The 22,639-nt window shown below is 40.2% G+C and overlaps 1 protein-coding gene across 7 annotated transcripts in view; it reads right to left on the reverse strand.

The window, feature by feature from the left end:
* Nucleotides 1-328: 328 nt before the first annotated feature.
* RERG (RAS like estrogen regulated growth inhibitor) overlaps nucleotides 329-22,639 on the reverse strand; it is a 110,251-nt gene continuing 87,940 nt past the window's right edge. For all 7 annotated transcript variants that reach the window (XM_064459065.1, XM_064459021.1, XM_064459049.1 and 4 more), the window contains exons 3-5: nucleotides 18,978-19,034; nucleotides 4,975-5,048; nucleotides 329-4,246 (exon numbers count right to left, since the gene is read on the reverse strand). In XM_064459065.1, the coding sequence (XP_064315135.1) occupies nucleotides 3,839-4,246; nucleotides 4,975-5,048; nucleotides 18,978-19,034 (539 nt within the window). In that variant the 3' untranslated portion in view covers nucleotides 329-3,838. The remainder of the gene's footprint in view (nucleotides 4,247-4,974; nucleotides 5,049-18,977; nucleotides 19,035-22,639) is intronic.

The following is a 22,639-nucleotide window of genomic DNA, read 5'->3' on the forward strand; positions in this document are numbered from 1 at the left end:
GCAGGACAGAGTTTGGGAGGTGGGTTTCACTGAGGTAATTTAATAACTCTGGCACTGTAGCCTTTTTTTATCAGCCTTGAAATAATTAGCAAGGCTGTTCGGTTCTGTGCTTCACTGCAAATGCTGCCCAACCTCTCGATTCCAGGCCTAGCAGCCAAATAAATTCAAATGAATTGATCCAAATGCTGAAGTGCTTATTCAGGCAAAATTCACTGTTTCTTTTCCTTAGATAAACATTAAATAAAAACTGAATCAGGACTTCTGGAACTGGCCCCTTAGAAGCTGGAAGACAACACTTTGGAGACAACTAACAGAAGATCAATGTGTAAGAGTTCAGTATAGAGAGCACTATTTTTTATTTTTATTTTTTTCTTATATATTATCTACAAGCACAAGCTTTCATATTTTTAATGTAAAAATGCATACAGATCATTATATATATAAAAATCAACTAGCCTTGTAGCAAACTGCCAGATGCAACTATCCCCAGGTTTGGGGACAACTTGTCTGGATCCAGGTGCAAACTCAGTGGCTGATCCTCACTTCCATCTGTGGTTGCACTGAACCCCCAGATATGAAGATTCTCAAAGTTCTAGGGAAGTCTTGATTCCTGATCCAGGTCTTGCAGCATGGGCATGACTAACTCTTCATCAATTGAAGATAAATATTTAAAAACTTCATAAATGACAATCAACTTGTTGTAGGTAACAAGCATCCGTTTCACCTTTCCTCACCCTTTGTTTATCGTCCTTCCCATCCTCTCTCCACAAAAATGATAACAGGCAGAGGAGAGGAATTTAACTTTAGCATCATATATGTACATTCAAATAGCAGCAGTAGAACATAATTTAAACTGTTGATGTCTGCTGCGGAAAGGCTTCTGAATGTGGGTTCATGTTGCATTTGGCCTTTTCAATGCTTGGGCACTTCTTGGCTCAATTTGCACATTGTAGAAATATGACACATTTATAGCATAGCCAATAATATGTTGCAACATTGTGAGCAACAGTAAACCAGATTGCATTTAATACTATGTAATATGTATCAAGAGATTACAATATACTATAATATATCTGGCTTGACAAGCAGGCCATTAGACCAAGGAAAAAAAAATTAATGAGCAATTAAGTAAAGAAATTTGTATTTGTGTGGGAGGAAAGGTCACAAAACAGCAGCCTCCTTTTGACCATGTGTTTATCATGTTCAGCCCTTTCCAAATTCAGCCTTTGCAAAGGAATGTTACTATTTTTATTAGAGGTTCCTTATGTAACAAGTCATATTTGCACAGTGGAACATTTTCTTTCACCAGGATTTTATAAGTTCTTCATACAGACGGTATAAAAGAAGATACAATTTGCTGGGCTTCTTTTGGAAAGTATTAGGGCCATAACAGCCCCTCCTTCCTTTTACCTCTCCTAATATAAATATGATTAATTTATTTCTCTTGTCAGTCATATATTACCTTTTTGTATATTAAATGCAGCTCAACCCTGAACCTCAAGAAAGGCTTTCAGAGAAGAGAACTGTTGAAGTTGTCTTAGAGAGGGATAAATCCATTGCTTAGCATACCAACATAGAGACTTTCCTCTCAGCTCTGTTGTCATGGGATTGAAGGTAAGGATTTTGTTTACTTCAGATTTGTGCAACAGCACTGGTTTGAAAGATAACAGAATGACTTGGTGAAATGCTCAGTCTGGCTCCTAATGTAACATACATGTTTGCAAGTTCAGACCTTCAGCTAATGATTACTGATGTGTGAACAGTAGCTCTTTCGTTTACACTCATATTGGTTCTGTGTTAGTAAAAGGACTAAAAATGGCAAAACTACTTCTTTTTTTTCCCAAACAAAAGTTAAAGATGCGACCAATAGTTTGGGCACAGGTGTGTCATGGAGATAGTGACACCACCTGCTGGAAGAACCCCCTTCCCAGGAGCACACGGCGAAGATTGCATTGCGGCGTGTGTGGCTGGTGTACAGTAACATACCTGAATTTGAGGGCCAAACTATAGGTATTGATTCCAGAAGAGTGGACTGAATTTTCCCTGTCTAGAATGTGGGAAACAGAGAAAATAAACAACAATACAAATAAAATATACACCTGAATGTGATGTTCTTCAGTGCTGGTTTGGTAAAAGATATGGGTGAGAGAATGTTTAAAAAAATTTCGCTTTGGTAAAATACTTTTAAGAGAATCCTTTTGGAAAGTCCTGACTTGGGACTTTTCTCTGTCCACAGGGATATACAGCCTTGATTCTCCAGCCACTTCCACCTCTTATATGGCTACCTATAGCTGTATAAAGTGCTATCCAACCAGATACCCTCACTCTCATACATCTGTGGCAGTTTGTGGTTGATAGCCTTTTGGTGTTACTTCCTTACAGAGTCAAATAACCATATGAAGTCCAAAGCAGTGGAGAATAAAGTCGTAAGTAGTTGCTACAAGAAGGCTGTTCCTCAAAGGAGAATAATGCTGATATTCCCATTAGTCATCCCAACCTCCAACCTTTTGCTGTGGTTCTACACAGTGTCAGTCTGAGCTGCACACCATGCTGCCTAAAGGGATGCAACACAACTGGTGGGAGACAAGCACAATCTGAATGAGTGTCTTTCAGTCTTGGTCTTGCATCTCTTAGCAAAAGGTTAACAAGCCAAGTAACAAGGCAAAACTGGCTTAAAAGAAATGCATGAGGGAGCAGAAGGGAGGAGAAAAAACTGGACACCTTTTATGCCAGGCACAAAAATCTGATAAAAATGCACTTTCAGTTGAATGTGCCAAGTAGAGTCACAAAAGAACTGTGCTAGTCTAAATGACAGAGTGCTTCAAGCAACATCTGGAAGTTTAAACAGCTGGAAATTATGGCCTTTTGATATGGTAGAGGCCATTCACATCTGATTTACATTTGGGCTTAGACTTTAAACACTTGCCTTCCCATGGATTCAGTTCTTTTTTGGTATAAGATAGAATAAGAAGAACTACTTGAATTGAAATTAGACCAAAACAAAAAAGCAAACAAAAGCGAAAAACTACCCATAACTAAATCAATAGTAATATGGTTATTTTTTTAGTGTAATTTCCCAACACATAAACTCCCATTTCCCCTAACACAGTACTGTGCTTTGAGGCAGAAATGCTGAAATGCCACTGGACTAGCTGATTGTTTCTTGATGAATTCTGCAGTTTCAGAGACTCTGGGAAAGCAGCTGAACTTCAGCTCTGTTGAAATGTGTGTCTTGCTGGCTAAATGCTCCATGAAAGAGACCTTTCCTGTATTTTTTTGCATACCTCGCTAAGAACACCAGCACTCATCGATTTGACAAAAATAACAACAAGGAAGGTCAGTTTGGAGTAAAAGCACACAATGCACCAATTTAGAGCTGGTGAAAGGTGTCAGATGAACTTTCTAGTAAAACGCAGCAGCCTCTACATGTATTCAGTCCTTGAGAACACCAGTTGTGATGGTTGTTGATGGACTGGGGACTGAATCATTCTCTCCAATGGCTACTGAGCAGCTGGCTGGCTGGAAATGATGTTTAGGCACTACTGACTTGCAGGGGATTGGTGCCAGCCTTGTAAAAGCACAATCATCTAGTCCTTTCGATTTTGCCTTTTTTTTTTTTTCCTTCCTTTATGTTAGCCAGAAGCAGTGTGGCTACATACATCTTGAAACCAGAAAAAAGTCTGACCCCATGTTACTCAAAAAAGTAGTGTGGCTTGTCTTTTCTATTTTTTTTAATTGCAAAGCTTTGACCATTTTTAATTAAATGTGCTCTGCCTGCCTCATCCCTACTCCAAGCTAATATACTCTAAAATGCTTCTCTGGCTTCGTACAGCTCTTTTTAGCTGCTGATTTTGGTAAGCATCTTATTAATTGCCTGCTTGACGTGGGTGGTGGAGCTTCGTCTCCGAGTCTTGCCCTGGACCATCTTTCGACGCCGCACCTCACGACAGAGCTCATAGAAGGCCTCCATAATGTTGCCCTCTCCTGTGCAAGCAGAGCACTCATAAAAAGCACATGCTAGTTCTGTGGCCAGCTTTTCACCTTCCTCTGTGCTGACCTGCCTGGAGTGATCCAAGTCTGCTTTGTTCCCCACCAGGATCAGGGTGACGTTTTTGGGTTTTTTAACCTCATCCAACAAGTTCTTAAGTGGCAGCACTTCCTCAAAGCTGCCTCTGTCCGTGATGTCGTAAACCAGCACAAAGCCTTCACCCCATCGCACATGTCCTTCTTTCTGAATAGCGTCCTCCTGTTTCGAAAAGACAGACACCAGCCTTAGGAATTTCTTTTATGAAGGAGACACTAAGCCTTCAGACAGACGTTGGTCCTCCAAAGCCTGCAAAGCCATGTACATCTGCTTTACTTTATAATTTATGCATGTCACCTTTTTTATCACCTAGCATAGGAGATCTACTCTACCAAGGTGTCATGAGCTGCCTGTGGCAGGCTGGTAGCAGGCAATTGGAACAGGGTCTCTGTGGAATGATACCCAGCACAAGAACCGCATAGGACTGTGCAGTATGAGCACCTGCTATGTTTTGAAAGGAAGGGGGACCCAGCTATGAGAAAACTGCTCTTCCCTTTGGTGGGAATCATTGACTGAGGCTGCCAAGCCTCATCACTCGACTGTAGAAGTAGACTGACTTTGTGCATAGTAATAACATGTCATTGGGTTGGCCCTGAATCAAGGAATGAGAACAAAATAATTTTAATCCCAGAGTAAATGCTGACTTTATTTGTTCTTCCAGTGTTCAGAAACTCTAACCTGGGCCCCTTGCAGAAGGGTCTGGATCCAGCATGCTGGGTCCAGCAGCAAGCTGGTGGTGGTGGAGGAGGGGGAGCTCTGCTCAGAAGAAAATCTCCATCCTCAGAAGTGGAGTACACCTGCCACCACTGCACTGCTGCCATGACCGCACTCCCCTTCCCTGCTGTCTATCTGAGCCAAGGTATTGGATAATAGTACATGTACCCACGCACCTGACCAGCTGTATCTAGTATCTCCATGGAAACCACTTCATCGTCAATGGTAGCCTGGTGACGATATGTAGACTCTGAAATAAGAACACATACTGTGAAATATATTAAAACACAGTTTTGTTTTTTTTTTTTTTTTTGTATCTTTCTTACAGCGACGCCAGCACAGGACCTGAGATGTAACACACAAATTCACTAAATTTTATTTGTTGGAGCTCTTCCAGGCATCCTTGAGCACACTCAAGTCCTCCTTTACAGCGGTGACTATTTTACCGCTCCCCATATGGAACAACTCTTTGTTTCCCATGTCTTACACCTGCAAAGGGCTCTGCCTGTGGATGGTGCACTCTGTGCCAAACAAAAGGACAGTTTCCTACAGCAAAGAGCTGCAGTCCCTTTTTCATGTTTGCTTATAGGGAATGTTGCCACCTTTGAAACACAAATACCGCTACTCTCTAAGTATCCAGCTCAAAAGCCTATCATTGTGATCAAAACCAGTATGGTTGCAAATCAAGGAACCTAACCACTAAGCTCAGGCCTTACACTGTGATAAAATTACAGAACAGTTAGCTATTTTAGGAATGTCTCTTTGAAACATGCTGAAATCATCACATTCCCATCTTCTAGCAAGGGCTCAAGCAGTGATTTTCCTGTGTATGATTTATAAGGATAACCAGTGGGCATTAAGGATTCACACTATGCTACAGGAAAAAAAGGAACCTCTTTACTGTGTCCCTGGTTCTGGAACCAGGCAACTAATCAGAAAGCTAGTGACAAAAGGGCTTGTTTTATCTTAATGAGCTGATAAGTTAAATTTGATAGCATTTGACCTAAAACTTGGAAAATGATCTGTGCTAACATTCAAATTTATTACTGTTGCTAGCTCACAGATATCCTATATCAAAAGGCAAATGCGTGCGCTGTAAAACTGTGGCCAGTGACTACGAATGCTTTGTATTGTCAGAGACACAATTCTTTTATTTGGTGCAAATCTCCTCAATAGAAACAAAGGATATCTTTAAGGAAACACATTTCTTGAATTTGAACTTCTGAAAGGGCTCATGCATGGTGAATGCCTTTTTCTGTTACATATTTAAGAATGTCACCTCTTCATAGTGATGAATGTTTCAGTGCTGCCAGTGCTGCAAACACTCTCTTCCCAAACAAAAAATGTCACTTCCCTCCTGTGCTACCTTAATTGTTTTAAGTAGCACAGCTGCCTCTAATAGGCACAAATGGTCAGTTTAATTAGGCAGATGGCAAGCAACCTTGCTGTCAGGTTTCAGGCAATGAAGACTAGTTTTTCGGTTTTTTTAAGTCTGTATATACCCCTTCTGTTTAGTGTTGCAAGGCTGCTGAAGGAGCAGGAGTTCCACCTTTATGATCCTGAGGCTATACCTATGCAGCAGAGTGAGATATAGCCAAGTGTCTCAGTGGTATGTCTTACCTGTCCCTTCTGTATGCCCTCCTAGCTGCTGCAATTCCCCCAGGGAAATGCAGAAAAGCAGGACCTGACGTTTGGTGTGGAAACTGCAATGATACGCCTTCAGCAAGTTATTTCAGCAGCTAAAATGTTCAGTACTCTGTTGGTACTCCCTGTGTGGTGCTCCCCATCCAAGGTCGTTTAGGAGCTTATGCTTTGTTTCTTTGGGGGAGAGGGCTGTGAATAAGACACGGCTTTCTGAGTGAGTAATGTGATACTAGCTCCTTACTGTCTAGCCTGTGCAATGCTTAAATGGCTTCAACCATCTGGCCCTGCTTGACAACTAGCTGTTGTGAATCGGTCTATGCAACTTGCAACTACAACAACTTACTTGCAGCCTACCTGTGAAATGTCCTTCTTAGGAGGCAGAGTGTGGTAGGCCATACAGCTCTTCCTTGTGAAATGGGAGAATAAATCTCGAGAACTAGAGTTGTGCTTGCTGTGGAAAAGCAGCATTATTCTTAAATGATACTTGAGTTCTCAAAATAGGACTCTGGCAGCACTTTATGTTGCATGTTTAACACACTTTGGCTGCTTACGTTGGGATGGAATTTGATTCTGGACAAGTAGCACTAATTTGGGTCAGATTAGTGTAAATATATCTTAGTAAATGTGTCTCTGTTCCCTTGCTTTGGAATGTGCGGTAGCTGGGTGAATTTTAATGAGGAGTGTAAAACAGCTGGATGCTTAAAGCAATGTTTTGTGTAATCACAGCCATGGTTTCTCTTTCAAGGGAACAGAAACATTTGAAGAATCTGGTCGTCTTGCAAGTTACAAGCCTTGAAGTTGTGATTGCCAGTCTGTTCACATCGATCACAAGGTACTTCACAAATGCATTGCCTGGCTTTGGGATTTATTAATATAATTTTCCCTGTGGCACTCTGTTTTTTGAGACATGCAGCTAGAGAGAAATTAGATGTTTTGAGATATCTGCTGGATCCCTAACTGAAACCATCAACAGTGCAGGTGTCCAGTGTTTCAGCTAAGCACCGTTGACTCCTATTAGGGTTGATGAAGTGAAATAGGTGCTGGATATAGCTTGACTGATCTCTCTGCTGGGATGAATCACACCTCAAAAGCACTTAGAAGTCTAAAATTGGTCAGACGAATCCAGGCTGTAAATGTTTTATCCTTGCATCATCATGGTCTAGTAGAAAGTGCAAAGTGTAACACTGCCAGCAGCCCTCCTGATATAGGCTCCCAAGACAGCCATAGACAACTTTCTGAGCTTCAGAATACCATTTGCACCAGGTGACGCCTATATATTAGATCTATAGCTATATGACTAAAACCTCAAAGTTGTGTTTTGCTCTCATAGACTCAGTGTCAAAACTGCCAGCCTCAAAGCAGACCTAGGGAGCTGCTGCTGCTGCTGACTTGAGCTGTGGTGTGCTCGACCTTGTTAATGCTGTGGCAATACAGTAGTCATATTTGGTGGTTTGCTGTTTCAATGTAAGTAAATCTGACCTGTTCTTCTTGGTTTGGGGTTGTGCTATGCTTCTATTCATATTCCCAATAACAAGACCAAAGGTGCTGATGAGAGTGGCTTGGGAAGCTGGTGTCAGATTTCAGGGTCCCACTTGGTTATAAAGCTGCAATCCCCCAGCACTCTTGCTGTACAAAGCACTCTGGTTCTCACAGTCCTAGCGTTTAAAAAAATGAAATATATTCCAGAAACTTTTTGAGCTATCAAAAGGCCTGAGAAACATGTTAGAAAGTGGTAGCAGTTGGTTTGGTTTTGAGTCTATCATGTATTGCCACAAAAATTCATTAATAAGAACTGGATAAAATTTTCAAATTACCATAGCTGCTGAATAGTTATGGAAATAATGACTGGGGGGGGGCTCTGTTGATAAGCATGTTACAAATCTCCCTAATCTTCTGAACAATATTTTTTTTAAAAATGCCGAAAAAAACCCCTGTTAAACTTAAATAGAGAAAATTTTGAAGCCCAGGATCCACAGGCTCTCTATGGATATGATATTCAGTCACAGCTTGACCACATCACATCCTTGTGCTATACTTATTGTAACATGTTTAATAGAGTTTTGGCCTGTAAGACTTAGCTGGTAATTTATCAAGCCTATTTGTCCAGGACTATTCTGATCTATTGAATGTATGTGTTCCAGAAGATTATATTTCCAAAAGAAAAAACTATTATCTAAGAAGTAATTGCTAGATCATGGTTTATATTTGCAGTGATGTAAAAAGCTGTAGTGATGCAAAAAGCTGTTTTCAGTACCTGTTTATTTTGAACAGGTAATACATATCAGAGGTATTTCACAGCTCTGGAAGGAAATAATGCATTGGAAGGGTTTATGGCTTTTAGTAAGAGTAGGTAAATTGGCTGAGATAGAGCAATGACATACCATTTTACGTGTAAATTTAAGGAACAGCCTAGTATCTTTTGATCGCTTTTAAGTACAGAGGAACACAAACTCTGTTTCTACAGAGAATTTTAGTTCATTTTTGTCAAGAAATGGTAATAAAACTAGGACATTAAAAAAATTCTCTAAGAAACTTTGGTCTCATGGTGGTTTTTGGCCAGTTGGATTTGAGAACTTCAAGAGATGTAGAGAAAGAGATTCTGTGTAATAATTATAGCTGAGTTTCCAGACCAAAAAGCTACAGCTAATAGGAATGAACTTCGAAGTTATGGTTAAAGTCTTGTCTGATGTTAATGCAGCAGTATGTTTAAAAGACTAAATTTTCCCATATTTATTTCTGATTACTTAATAAAGGTTCTGTGTTTTTGATTGGTTTGTTTTGTTGTGTGGGTGGCTTTTTTTACTAAACTCCCTGTTCGTTTAGCCTCCTGCAATCTTTGACGTCCATCAGGATGGAACCTGTCTCTCTCACATTTGAGAACAGTGACTTTGACAGCCTATTACGATAACAGTTTACCTGCATTACTAACCCTGGCGCTGCTTGGTATGTTCTCCAGAGCCTTCCTCCAGCTTGCCTTTGTGAATTCTGCCCCCCCCCCCCCTGCATTTCCTTGCTGCTTTTCACCTTTTAGAAAGCCCCTGCAAGTTGAACATACCCTCCTCAGAAAGTCTTTCTTCCTTCTTCCACCTCAGCTCCTCTCAAAACTCAGCTGAATGTATCATTTTACATCTGGCTATTACTCCATCCATTATTAACTTTACAGGAGGGTTTTATCCTGCAACTATTGGTAGTTTCACAGGAACCACAGCTCTGCCCTTGTGTATTTAGAATATCTTTCTAATGCTAATGCAGTGCATCCCCATGTGTGTCTTTATTAACTGATACTACAGACCCCAGAATAAGCATAGTTGGGTTGTTTATCAATAATATCATCAAATGATATGCCGTACATTGTTATTGCTCTCATTATCATGTGTAAAAGAGCAAAAAGAGTTAAAAAGTTACTGAAAGGAAACTCAGACTCCAACAGATCTGGTGACTGGACCTGGACTCTTCAGTGTTGTGTTCCACATGTGTACCTCCAAGAGCCAGGAAATAGAGAAGGAAAAGTTCTACCTGTGATGTGCTTTATATGTATGACTATCGTATTACACAAACATTCATGTCCAGCCACAAATTCAAACCAAAATGTGTATGAAAGAAGGTATTTGTTTGCAGTGATATTTAATTCAGCTCTAGGGGCTGTAGCCTGCTTCACATTCAGTCTGCTGTTGTGAATGCTGCTTTTGGAATTGATATAGCGATGTGCAAAGGAGTTTCCTTTCTAACATCATTTTTAGGTTTTTTGGCTACAAGGTTGCATTTGCTGTAATCAGAGTGGTGACTGCTGTACAGCAAGTATTCCCAAACTAGTCAGATTAAAACTGAGTAAAAGAAGTGATGTGGGAGGCACTGCAGGCAGCGAGTGTGCCCTAGCTTGCCGAGCTGCTCTTCATTGCTGTTTTCATTCCAAGGCAAAGCTCTGAAATATTTCCATCCTGAAAGCTTTGCTAAAGTCAGGTTTGGGTGGAGGGTAAAGACCCTATTACTGCCTCTGCAGAGGCACAGGGAGAACGGCCCAGTGTCTGCTTTGGGCAGTCAGCAGGCATGTGCCTTTGCATAAGCCAAGCTGTGGGGCTGTCCCTGGCCCATGCAGATAGGCACAGACTATTAGCAGGTCACCTTAGAAGACACTCCATGTACTGTGGGGACCCATGGGGGACAAAGGACACTCTGTGGAGCACAAGGACACATGCAAAGGAAAAAAAGTTATTAAAGTATGAAATATGGAGAACAAATTCAGAGGAAATGAGGCTTCATTAGGTCTGTTGCCCAGTAAGCAGCTTAGTTTTTATCATAAAAAAGTGGGAAGGAAAATAAATGCCTATTGCATGCATAGCCCCGTGACTATAAAGGTCTCATCTTTGTATTGAAAGGACTTGTTGCATGCCCAAAATTTGCTCTTTAGGTAAAACAGGAAGGAAATATAAAACTAGCCTACAGAAAAACATTTTTTCTTGTTGATATTTGCAATAAATAACATATTTTGGCCTCCAAAAAGAAATCCTACAATACAGTTTTCTTGAAAACAACTCTAAACTTAATGGGAAGTATTTCTATTTGTTGGCTTCTGCTGCATATGATTTTTCTCCTGCATGCAAAGAGGAGAAGGGGAGTGGTGTTCCATTTCCTTTCCTATAGGTTCTGTCTTTACCCAACTTTTCCAGAGATAGGCAGAGAAAATGTGTGCAGATACTTGGGAACTGTGTTCATTAAGGCATGCTAAAATAAAACCAACAAAGGCAGAGCAGTGCTAACCAGTTGGGAGCAAGCTTCAAGGCTTTAACTTTTGTTGTTATTGTTTTGTGTGATTTTTTGTTTGTTTTGGTTTTCCTTTTTGTTGTTGTTGTTTTTGGGTTTGTGTTTTCTTCTGATTTAACTTTCCCACCAACACTAAGCAGAGGCATTAGTTCCTGGTGGGAATTATGCCCATGACAAGTTTAAGTCTAAATAAACCATATTTTGCTACATTTTTCTGTTTGATTGTGGCAAGAAGTCTTTGTTAGTGAAGCTGTGAGTTTCACCTTACTTCTGCCAGTATAAATGAAAACTAACCAGCGAGACTTTTCTCACACCTAAAACAAGCAAAACAAAAGCCTGCTCTCCTGAAGGTGCAAAAGCAAGCACTGGAAACTTCTGCTCATCTGGAGAACATTTCAGGATATGATGAGTAAGAAAAGTAGGGGCAAAATATTTTGCAGATGTAGCTACAGCAAGAGCAACCGCTGACATTCCTGATTTTTGCTGTCTGTTGAGCTACCGTAAAAAGGCAATATTTTTATTAATGGCACCATGAATATCTTCGCCTTGAGACTCATATGAAAGAAAACAAACCACATTTTCAGATAACTGCTTCCCATGTTATTTTAAGCATCTTCCTCTGCTGTTCTCAATTACATTCCCATCATTGACCATTTTAGAAGCCAGTGTTGGGGGTTTAAGGTGCTCTAGGCCATACCAGTCCATTTCCTTACAAACACCTCGGAGAAATTAGGAAAACGTTCATGGCTCATTGCCATAATACATTCAGTATAAGTTCCTACTGCTAAGGAGTATAGTAAAAATTATATATAAAATGTGTATCAAGTTAAGCAATGTTTCAACTGTTTTGAAGCGAAGAAAAATAAAAGCCCAGGAAGATAACTAGTAAGGCACAATTTTGACTATTGAGGGCTGAATCTGTTAAGCACTGAGGCAGAAGAAATGAGTAATTTTGTTATTAAAAATTGAAGATGTTAATAGCTAGAGTCTGGCTTGAAGATAAGGCTGTTTTCCAGCAATTTATTAAGCGTCTACACATTTGTCATGGTACTCCCTGAAACACAGGTTGGCAGCCATTCCTCCTAGCCCCAAATGGTTGGTTACCATTACATCTTTCTTTGGCTGAAAGCCCATACTGGACCACATATGTTATTTCTAGCTTGTGCTTGGATAAGCTGTAGTTGTCAACATGGGTGTTCAGATGAAATATGCAGAAGTTAAAGTTCTGCAAGATGATGGCAGAATTCTCTCCTCTTTTGCTCGTTGTGGAAAATAGTTATTTTTAATCTTGAGCATGTTGATGATCTGGTCTATAGTACTGTGGAGACTGCAGTATCCTGCTGTGCAGCAGGAGGATGAGAGGACTGCGATGGGAGGCTTCTCCAGGCTGCCTTCCTCCTGGGGCTGCTGGTTTGTCAACCTTTACACCCTAGGACTGAAGGCACCATCAGTTAATGATTTATTAACGCTTATTTTAGTATGGCCCCCTTTGCTAAAAGTTCTGTTTGCTGTCTGGGCAGTTTCTCTCTCAGCTGTGCTGCTGGGAGTTAGTAATTTTATGGTAGAGGCAGGCAGTAAACCTTCAGGAGTGTTAAGACAAACTTGCTGAGTGAGACACAAGTCAAGAAAACTAGAAATCTACAATACACAGAGACATGTGGTTCTTCAACTTGTGATCTGCAGCAGTGAAAGCAATCCTGGGGATAAAGAGTTTGTATTGAGACAATATTCCAGCTGTCCAGACAATGTGTTAGCTGAATAAACCAGAGAGCAAAGACAGTCCTTGAGAATTGTTTTTGGACCTGAGCTCTCTTTCATGGCTGCATGGGTGAAAAATTAGCCCAGAAAGATAGTTCTTGCATCTTCTTTTGCTACAGTAAATTATTCTTAGTGAGGTCTTGGCTCCCTCTGCTAAGCTGTTTCTGGTTATCAACCATTTTGATGGAAGCTAGTTTGGATATATTCCCACTCCACTCTGTTTATGTTGTTTGTACAGATCTGTGCATATCAGGTGCAGAAAAGAAACTCAGGCTAGCAATATTTGCTAGGGTTGTATTGTTAATTACGTTATGTATGGTAACTCCAAACTTCCCTTGTGGTCCCTCAATGATACCGTTTTGCTAACAGAACCCCCAGCTACAGATGTGGTTATATAGGCAAAACTACCCTTCTAATGTGAAAATAATCTCCTCGCAACGAGCCTTCCAATGGGAAAAGCCTTCTTGCCAACTTAAACAATATCTTCACAAAGTGATTTCTGCTGCTCTTGCCGCAGCAGTGAAATTTATAAGTCTTGAGTTGGTCTATAGGAGATGAAGTTCTGTGCTGTGCGATAATTCAGGGCACTAACAGAGGTGTCTGTCTCCCTCCCTCAAGTACTTGTTTACCTAGTGTAACTTTCTGCAGTCTTTGGCTGTAGCATGCTATACGGGAGAACGATGCTGTCATGGCCTTTTCATAATCAAGCTGGTGGGGCAGCAGTTTGTACCACCTTATCTCCTATCTTTGCTGCTTTACTGATACCTACCTGTGTTTGATGGTGTCTTATGGGCTGTCTGTATGTTGCATTATATAGGACTTTATAGTTTTTTTTTTCCCCTCCCAGTTGAAAAAGAGTAAACAAAAACCTGAGTGACTTAAAGAAATTGTGAAATAGTTGGAAACAATACTCTTTGAAGATCTCACTATTAATCTAATAGTCTAGAAAAAATATTTTTTCTTAAGACTCATGTTTCTTTATGGTTACCTCTGCTCCTTCCAAGTAATGAATAGTCTTTTCTCTGTCCCATTCAAATTAAACTCCCATGCTTTCTGTCCCTCTTTGCCTTCATAGGTGGGCCAGTCTGTCATGCACTGTTCTGCTGATAATCTGCTCAGAGACAGTTTTCCTTTCAGAGGATTAGCAAAGTTGTATGAAATACGTGAACAGCTAGAGAAAGACATCTAGGGATAGTGTGAGAAAGTCAAGTGACTTTTAGAAAGGTCAACAAAAACATTAACTCCTTGGTTGCTGTTATTTTATAAGTAGACTTTTGTTTAAAGCACCTTTGATATGTGAGTCTTTAGGAGTACCAGTTACTTAAAGGATTTACAACCCTTCTATGAGATGAAGGGTTTTGTATGTGAGAAGCAGAGGCAGAGAGACTGTGGGCAACAAATCAGTGACAGAATCAAGAAAAGAACTGAGGAACCTGTCTCCTGCACTTCCTTGGAGTTTTATTTGTTTGGGTTTTTTTTCCTCTGTAGTGCAAAGGTGGATGTCTTAACTCCCTGCACCTCAGAAAGCACCTGATTTTTCCAACTGTACATAAAAATGATAATTCAGAACAAACGACAAAACCCAGTTCATAATCTCCTCTTTTTTTAAAATCTTAGATATCCCAGCTTTGTTTCTAGTTAAGCAAATTGTTCTGATTATGGTAGAACAAAAAAAAGTGTTTTAAAAAGCACCCACATCGTAGCTACAGCTACGATGAATTTTCTTATTTCATCATTTGATCCAGGAGATTCTCCCTGCATATCATGGCTCATGGAAGCTGGTAATTTGCTGTTGCCCATGAAGTATTCTGCAGGCCATCAGTGCTGTCTGTCTACTGCTGTGATGACTCTTTGGAATTCCTTCTCCTTTTTTGCCCCCCAGGAAAATATAAATTTACCATTTCCCTTAATGACTTATTCTGATTTAGCATCTCCAATTTAAAAAGCAATTAAATACCACTTGTTTGATGACAAACCACAAACCATCTTTGAGGTCAGGTGAAGGCACCCTAAATTCTGGGCACTCCCACTAGTTTGTGGGGGAAATTCCTGAGATCCAGACTGTTATTCTTATTTACCGGCACGGAGGAGAACAGCTATTCACAGCAGCCTTGAAAATCGTGGTATTAAGTCCTGGGTCACTGAGGTCTATGGGATTCCTACATTCAGGCCAAGAGTTTACCCACAGAGGGTAGGTGGTCAAATAAAGGTCTTTGCACCTCCACCTTGAAACTCATCCCCATGGAGCATGTCCATCCCTGAGATGATGCTGGCTGGCAGGTGTTAAGCCTGGTTTTGTGGCAGCAGTGAGGCGGTCAAGCCCCGAGAGGACCACCTGCAGCGGCGCTGCTGCGAGGGTGGCTGCTTGCAGGCTGCAAACTCTTGCTGAGCCAGGCAGCCTTGGTGGCAGGCAAATTGTCAGCCTGCTGTCACCCTTTTCTTGGCAAGCACAGTTGAAATGGCACATAGGAATGCTTGTTTTTGTGCTTCCATGAATCTCTTAATAGAGCCAAACTGACATATAGCACAGATTTCCAGTTCTGTATTAAATCCACAGCGAATGTGTTGCTTATGTTGGTGAAGCGCTTTTAGGCTGTGTCTTAAGTGGTGCCCTAACCAGGCCAAGTGATTTTAGGCCTTCTAACACCACACTGAATTTGCTTAGTGATTTGTGAGTCATGTTCTAGATAAAAAAACCATATAGACGTTAATGAAATCTGGTGAAATCCATGTGGTAACCCAATTCCCTTTCTCAGTACATATTTAACAAGCTAAAGAAGACTAAGTTTAATGCTGAATTCATATATTTAATATTTAAGAAAACAACTGTGTGTATTTTTTCAAATGGGCAGTTCCAGCCTATTTCCACATAGAGCTCTTTCACTGGGCCTTCTAATTCTGTTGCACGTGTGGGATAGTTGTGGGATTTATTATAAATACAGATTGAAAGTGGAAACTCATTTGCTCTGATAATGCCAGGTAACCACTTAGATAATGCCAGGTAACCACTTAGTCTGAGTGATTAAGCACCTTTTTAAAAAAAAGCAATTGAAAAATAAAAACATGCCAAGATGATGATGGTGACTTGCCAGTTAAGCAGAAATGGAGAAGTTAAGGGTTGACGGTTAATACTCGCCTGAAAAATGACCTTTGTTGCAGTTGTTACCCCTTGGCTGAGAATAGTAAAATAAAAAGCAGAGTGATATACACGTTTTTGTGAAGATGCAGATGTCCTACCAATGTTTGCACAGATCCAACATCATGCACAAAGGTGGCATAGCTGCAAAGCCCTGGCTTCAGCAGCTACGTATGTGCCAAAGCTTGCAAGATTCAGTGATGCTCCTCCCGCCAGAAAATGTTATTTTTGTGGTTTGTAATTTGGCTCCTGCAGCTACAGCGGTATATCCAGATGCTGCTAAAAATACGGTCCTTCATTTTCTTCTGGCAGGTTAGAGTAGTAAAGAATATTTATAAGGTGTGTTTTTCCTTTCCAGTTAAAACGTGCCACCCTTGAATAAAGAGGACAAGGTTTTTTTTACCCTGATGCTTACTTTACGGTAATGTTGAATTTCCATCAGGCCTTGTACAGCTTGGTGAAAGCTTTCCTAAAAATAGGAATTATCTGGGGATTCCTTGCATCAGAGGGCTAATGGGTGGTTGAAAACTTGACATAAGAAATAAACCATAAATATGACATTTTTGTCACGGCCCTGGTGATTTTTTGCAAAACCTCCTGTTGCTTAGTAGCTAGATAGTTTGCATCTGTTTTATCCTGCCCTTTCAAAATTACTTGGCAAAGCTGCTTATTCTCCCTGTAGCGTAAATGGGTCTCACTGACACAACTTAAGCTTGAGCTTTTTTACATTGCTGGAATATGTAGATATCCCTCTTTCCACCCAACTGCCAGTTCATTACCGCTAAGAAGAAATGAATCCATTCTGCTAAAACTTCTCAGTGGCTTCAGCTCAGTGATGTTTACAGGTAACTGGACACTAAATCACCACAGGATGATAAAGACAGAAATGTATTCTTTCAAGCACTCTTTCTCAAAGCTTTTGGAGGTGCAGTGCCCTTCTGGCTGTTCTCTGAAGTCCTGAATAGTGGTTAGAATTTTAGGAGTTTTCTTTTTTTTTTTTTTTTCCCCTGAACACTTCAGACCTTCCTTTGAATCCCATTGTGATCCATAGTTTGAAAAAAGAATACTTTAAAAAACAATCTCTGGTGGGCAGCTTTCACCAGAGATTACTGTGATTAAGAAATGACTTACTGACAAAAGTTCATTAGCTTTTGAATTTCTCAAACCTTTTCCTCTGAGCAACTTAAAGCAGTTAGCTTCGCAGTAACTGTAATATATAATTTAAGCTTTTATCCTCTAAACTGAATGAGAACGTAGAATTCAGTAAGTCAGAAGAGATTTAATGTTTGTTTTATTGAGATAGGACTGTTGTCTGCATGAAAGGTTTCTGTGTTGCAAACAGAAGATGATTAGATTCCTGAGGGGCACGGTTAATTTGCAGTTGTATTCATTTGTAAAACAGAAACAAATGTCAAGTCTTGCACACCGAAAAGGGCACAGGGCCTTCATAATGGGGCAAAAAATAATAAACCTTGCAGCTTGCTAATCGCTTTGTGTGCTTAAGCAAGGCTACAAGGATACTTTTGTATGCAGTGCCCCTGTAAGAAATTGATGAACATGGACTATACTGAGACAAAATGCTTAATATACTTCTACCATTAAGTTCTTAAAAATATGTTTTAGTTATAGAGATGTGAAGTACTAATACTACTAATAATAGAATATTATACTGAACATCCCACTGTGCGGTACAAGGCAAGTGACATATAATTCACTGAAGAATACATTGATATTAACAGATAAAAGAATGTATTTGAGTTCGCGTTGTTCAGTGAATTATTTTCCCAATATGAGATTTCTGATATCTGTCATTTCTACATCTTACCAGATGAAAGTACTTAGTATGATACTGAATACTTTGCTTTGTTGAAAGGGCTGCCTAGGTTTTGCAATAAAGAGTATTAAACTTCTGTCTTTGTTGTTGCTGTGCAAGTTTATGGTGTTCTCTGTTTCTTTAGTGAGACCTCTGAAAGAAGCTTAAGAAAGAAATAGGTATTTAACTGTGTGATCTGTATCTAAGCCTCCAAAGAAATGTTAGGAAGAGGTGGCAACTGATTGCAGGAGAAAAGGAAATTTCCCAGCCCCTTACTTCATGCGCGAATCAGTTCTGAGGTGTCAAAGGTGCCTTCTAAGATGTTAATGCCTCATCTCACACTTCTTGGCCTGGATTTTCCCTGGTGCAGAGCATTCAAATATTTGCTAACTTAGGAAATACCGAGTAATCGGACCTTGGCCCAAATTTTCAAATAAGGCTTCTAATTCAGAGCAATTGTTTGAAGGGTTTTTTGAGATATCTGTGCCAGCTTCTCCAAAGTGCCAGACCCAACACAGTGATGTGGGAGCAGTGGAGGAGACATGTTCCTTTTGATGCCTGGTGTTCCTATCTGGTCACCCAAAAGGTGAGACGCAATGTATGTTTGAAAGTGAGGACAAAAAAATGCTTCTAAGGATAGGTAGAGTGACTGTAAGTACCTAAGTTTTTTTTTCCCCTTGAATTTTTGAGATCTGCATCCCAGCCATCTTATTCTCTAGCAGCTGATGTTTGGGTTATCCAAAAGCAGAAAACTGATCGCATGCTAAATAATTTTCAGAATGAAATAGTAATGCAATGGCTTCCAATGGCAAAATTCCCACTGACTTCTGTGTAGGCAGAAATGTGCCTCGTGTATTAATTCTGCTTTCGTTTTGAGTGCGTTACTGCTTCTCTGTTCTGCCATCTTAGGTAAAAATTTGTTCCAGCTTTAAATGACCATAGAGAAGCTTTTTACAGCAAATTTAAAGGTTGACTGAGGCTTGGAATTTTAACTCTATGACTTTCCATTACTTCAGGCATGCTATTATATACAGCGTACCATTTGTACAGAATAAAATGCAACTTACCTAGCGTTGGGTCATATTCCCAGATGAACCGTTTGGTCAGGAAGCGTACAACAAGAGCTGGAGGAACAAAAATACAACATTGAGATGCACAAGCCATCAACTCATCTGTTTTTTAAAGCTTTCCCAGCAAACTTTTCTGTGTCAATGAGCATGTAGCAGCTCCCCTGAATGGTAAGCAGAATTCAGTGTTGTTTATTGCAGCAGTTGAGACCTTTTCTCTGTTTGTGGTCCACTTTACGCTTTTGGAGGGGGGAAAGAAATGAAAAAACCAAACTCTTTACAGTGTTAATCATCTACCCACGTAACAATGCAGGACAAATAATACCAAGAGGTTTTTCTATGGTAGTCTCTAACTTTTTTTCACTTTTTTTTTTTTTTTTGTTACAATAGCTTCTACCATTAAAAAGCCAAAACAACCCCATTTACAGTGCTATGAGCAGATGACCTTTGAAAAACACGTTATTTTGGATGCTCTAGATTTCCAATAACCAGTGGAAAAAAAAAGTTGGCACTTTTTGAACCAGGATGCTTTGAAGTTTCCAAACTAGGGGTGTTCAAAATAATTTAATTCTTGAAAACTTTCCCTTCAGATTTTAAGCCTTGTAAGGTAAACATATAATCGGCTAAATAGCTTTCTTCTGTATTTTGGCATGCCTGCCTTGCAACAATTTATCTTCCATGTTTTGCCCACTTGTCACTTAATGCCGTCAGCTGTAATATTTTAAAGCAATGGTCAACAAATGCTATTAATGAATTTGCAAAAGTAGAAAAAAGCTTTTCATTTTGGACCACTGGATAACTAGTTCTCGGTTTCAGTTTATGGGCTAAGATCTTGCTACTTATGTTCTTACATTTAATTTTTTCTATCCTTCCACCCTCCTTTAAAAACAACCTATAAAGGCTTTGTCAGGATATTGATTATGTTCTAATTTAAAACTAAGCAGTGCCTTGAATTTCTAGTGGTGTAAATGAAGCGTTCACCACTGCCAACTATTTAAAATCCTTTCTGTGTTTCTAAAATGGAGCTAGAGATATCAATGCAGTAGCTATGATTGCAGTGATTTCACCTATAGGAAAAGTTTTCCTTGTCAGCCCTACAGGATAGTTCCATTCTTCTTTCAGTTGCAGACAGACAGTAAAAGGTGACAGCTTAACCCATTTCTGATCCTTTTCAAAATTAAAGCCATGAGAGTGCCCCACATACTGGATTTCTGTGCCCAAGAGCAGGACAAGGCAACGCTCTGCAGAATAAATATAATTAATTAAGCTTTGTTTAATCAGAACCTATTTTTTAAATACAATCAGAACATCAGTTTTAAGGAATATGTAACTATGCTTCACACTTGGATGGGTAATAAGAAGTTGATCCTAAGGAAATGAGATCACTAAATAAGAAGAAATTTTAAATTGGTGTTATTTTAAGTTTGTATTTTCCTTAGGAAATCTTATTTTTTAATTTTATTAGCTTTTGCAGAAATGCTCTTCTTGGCCCTCGGAGTGAATGTGGCAATTCTTAGCCAAAGTAACTTTTCAAGTCGTTGTCTAATGTGGGTGTCATTATTCTTCAAGATCTCCACGTAGCTTATTTTCCATCCATGATCATGTCTGCACCAGGACTTTTTTCCCCACATTTTACCTCAGCTGGAATAGTTTAAACATCTTGATGTTTCAAAAGTTTGGTCATGACTGTTGTCTAATTGCTAGTAATTGCTTCTCTAATTGCTGGTCAAATACACAGCATGGGGTTTTTTCCTTTTTTTTTTTTCTTTCTTTTTCTATTTTAACTGGGGAAGTGATGGAGGGTAAACATTTTCCTGACATGCTTTCAGAAGACTCCTTACCACCTTCCTTTTCAAGAACAGATTTTAAAAATGCTTTCTCCTTTCACGGTCATACTCTGAAGAAGAGGCAGTGATGTGCTACCTGTGTTGCAGTGCCTTACCCTGTACCTCTACCTGGAGTTGCTAATGGAGAGAGAGAAAAGGTGGAAGACAGTGCGGGACCCTGTCCAACTATTTTCGTATTTAAACATGCTCCACTTATAGTTATGATAACCTTGTGCTTGTAGATGGAAATTGCTGGAGAGGAGGGTCAAAGTGATGAAAGGGACTGGAAGGAAGTCTGTCAAGCACTAATGTCTGAAACAGGTGATAGAGCAGCAGCTCTGAAGAAAAAGAGGGAGAAGAGCTGTTTTGGAAGTAGCCCAAAAGAAGGAGGTGAGAAGGTGACAAGTGATAAGAAGGAAAGGTAGAACTGGGCCACAGCTGGTGAGATGAGCCTGGGAGAAGAAAGGTACAGCTATGTACACAAGATGAAATGGTATGGGTGTTGAGTGCTACAGCGGCAAAGAATTCAAGATCACAGATGTAAGCCCTGGTGAGGAGGTAAAAAGTAGGTTGTATTCTTCTCCAGCAGGGAGGCTTGTATGCAGCAATAACAAATGATCACGTATGCAGGAGGGAGCTGGGGAAAAGAAAGGAAGGGTAGGAGGCGGCTGGCACACATAGGGCCAGATGGCAATTAGTCTCCCTTGCTGGCAGGTCTCAGCGGGGAGCACAGCAAGCCCAGCGAGTCGCTCGCTAGGCACTGCCAGTAATAAAGTACTTGCATAAGGCTTGCTTGGGCCTGGTGAAAGGAGGAAAATGCCACCCCAGCGCAACCCCAGGTAAGAGGGGAAGTGTCATCTTCAGAGCCATGTAGTCTGTGCCAGTTTTGGGGGAAATGGTCACAGCCCATCCTATGGAGCTTTTCAATTCCACTCATTCTTACAAGGCTGAAGATTAGCAGCTGCATTTCACAGATGGGGAATGTGAGATGCTCTTGATCCAGTGTCTGTCCCGTTTATAACTACTGCAGACTACTTTGGATGGGAAATGTCTTCACTTTTGCTTAGCAGATGGGTGCTTAGCAGATGGGGCCCTGACATCCAGTTGAGTATTAAAACAATGTATGTGACACTGCTATCTCATGACACTAGTCAATGAGAGGAGAGCTGGGAAGGGCATCCAAGTGCTTGGGCTGCCAATCCACAGACCACTTTGCTGGCTTGTGCCGCCTGCCCTAGCAATGGTCCCCCTAGTGCAGGGGTATTACTGCAGAGCCATTTTGTTTATGTTGAGCTCCCTTACTGCCAGATTACATCACTTTTTAGTAAAATAACTTCTGTCAGTGGAAGAATCAGAAGTAAGGACATTAGGAAGTCACTACACTCAGAGCTGTAGCGCTCAGATTTCTGCTGCTGGCATAAATGATGCTTCAGGCAAAGCAATAAAATTTTTCCATGTCCTTAGCAATGCTGCATAGAAACAGTTGAGATGGGCATTACTTCCTTCTCACCTTAGCAAAGGTGTGTGACCCTGTTTGACCCACCAGCCTTATTTAGACATGCTTAACTCTAATACTAATAATTAATGTGCCAAAAATAACCCAACACACTAAAAAAAATAAAATCCAAATGCTGGGTTTTGGCTGAAAGTAATGTTGAGGTTGAGAATGTGTGAAATGCATTATTTTTTTTTATTAAATTAGGTGACTAATGCCAATGTTCATATTAAAATTACCATTTCCAGTGCTTATCCTCAAAGAAGATCAAATGTATTTTGAAATAGGCAGGATTTGGATCAATGCAGTACCTAATAGGAGTGAATTTCATGGTCCTCCAC

The sequence above is a fragment of the Phalacrocorax carbo genome, chromosome 1, assembly GCF_963921805.1.
Source record: "Phalacrocorax carbo chromosome 1, bPhaCar2.1, whole genome shotgun sequence".
Taxonomy (NCBI): Eukaryota; Metazoa; Chordata; class Aves; order Suliformes; family Phalacrocoracidae; genus Phalacrocorax; species Phalacrocorax carbo.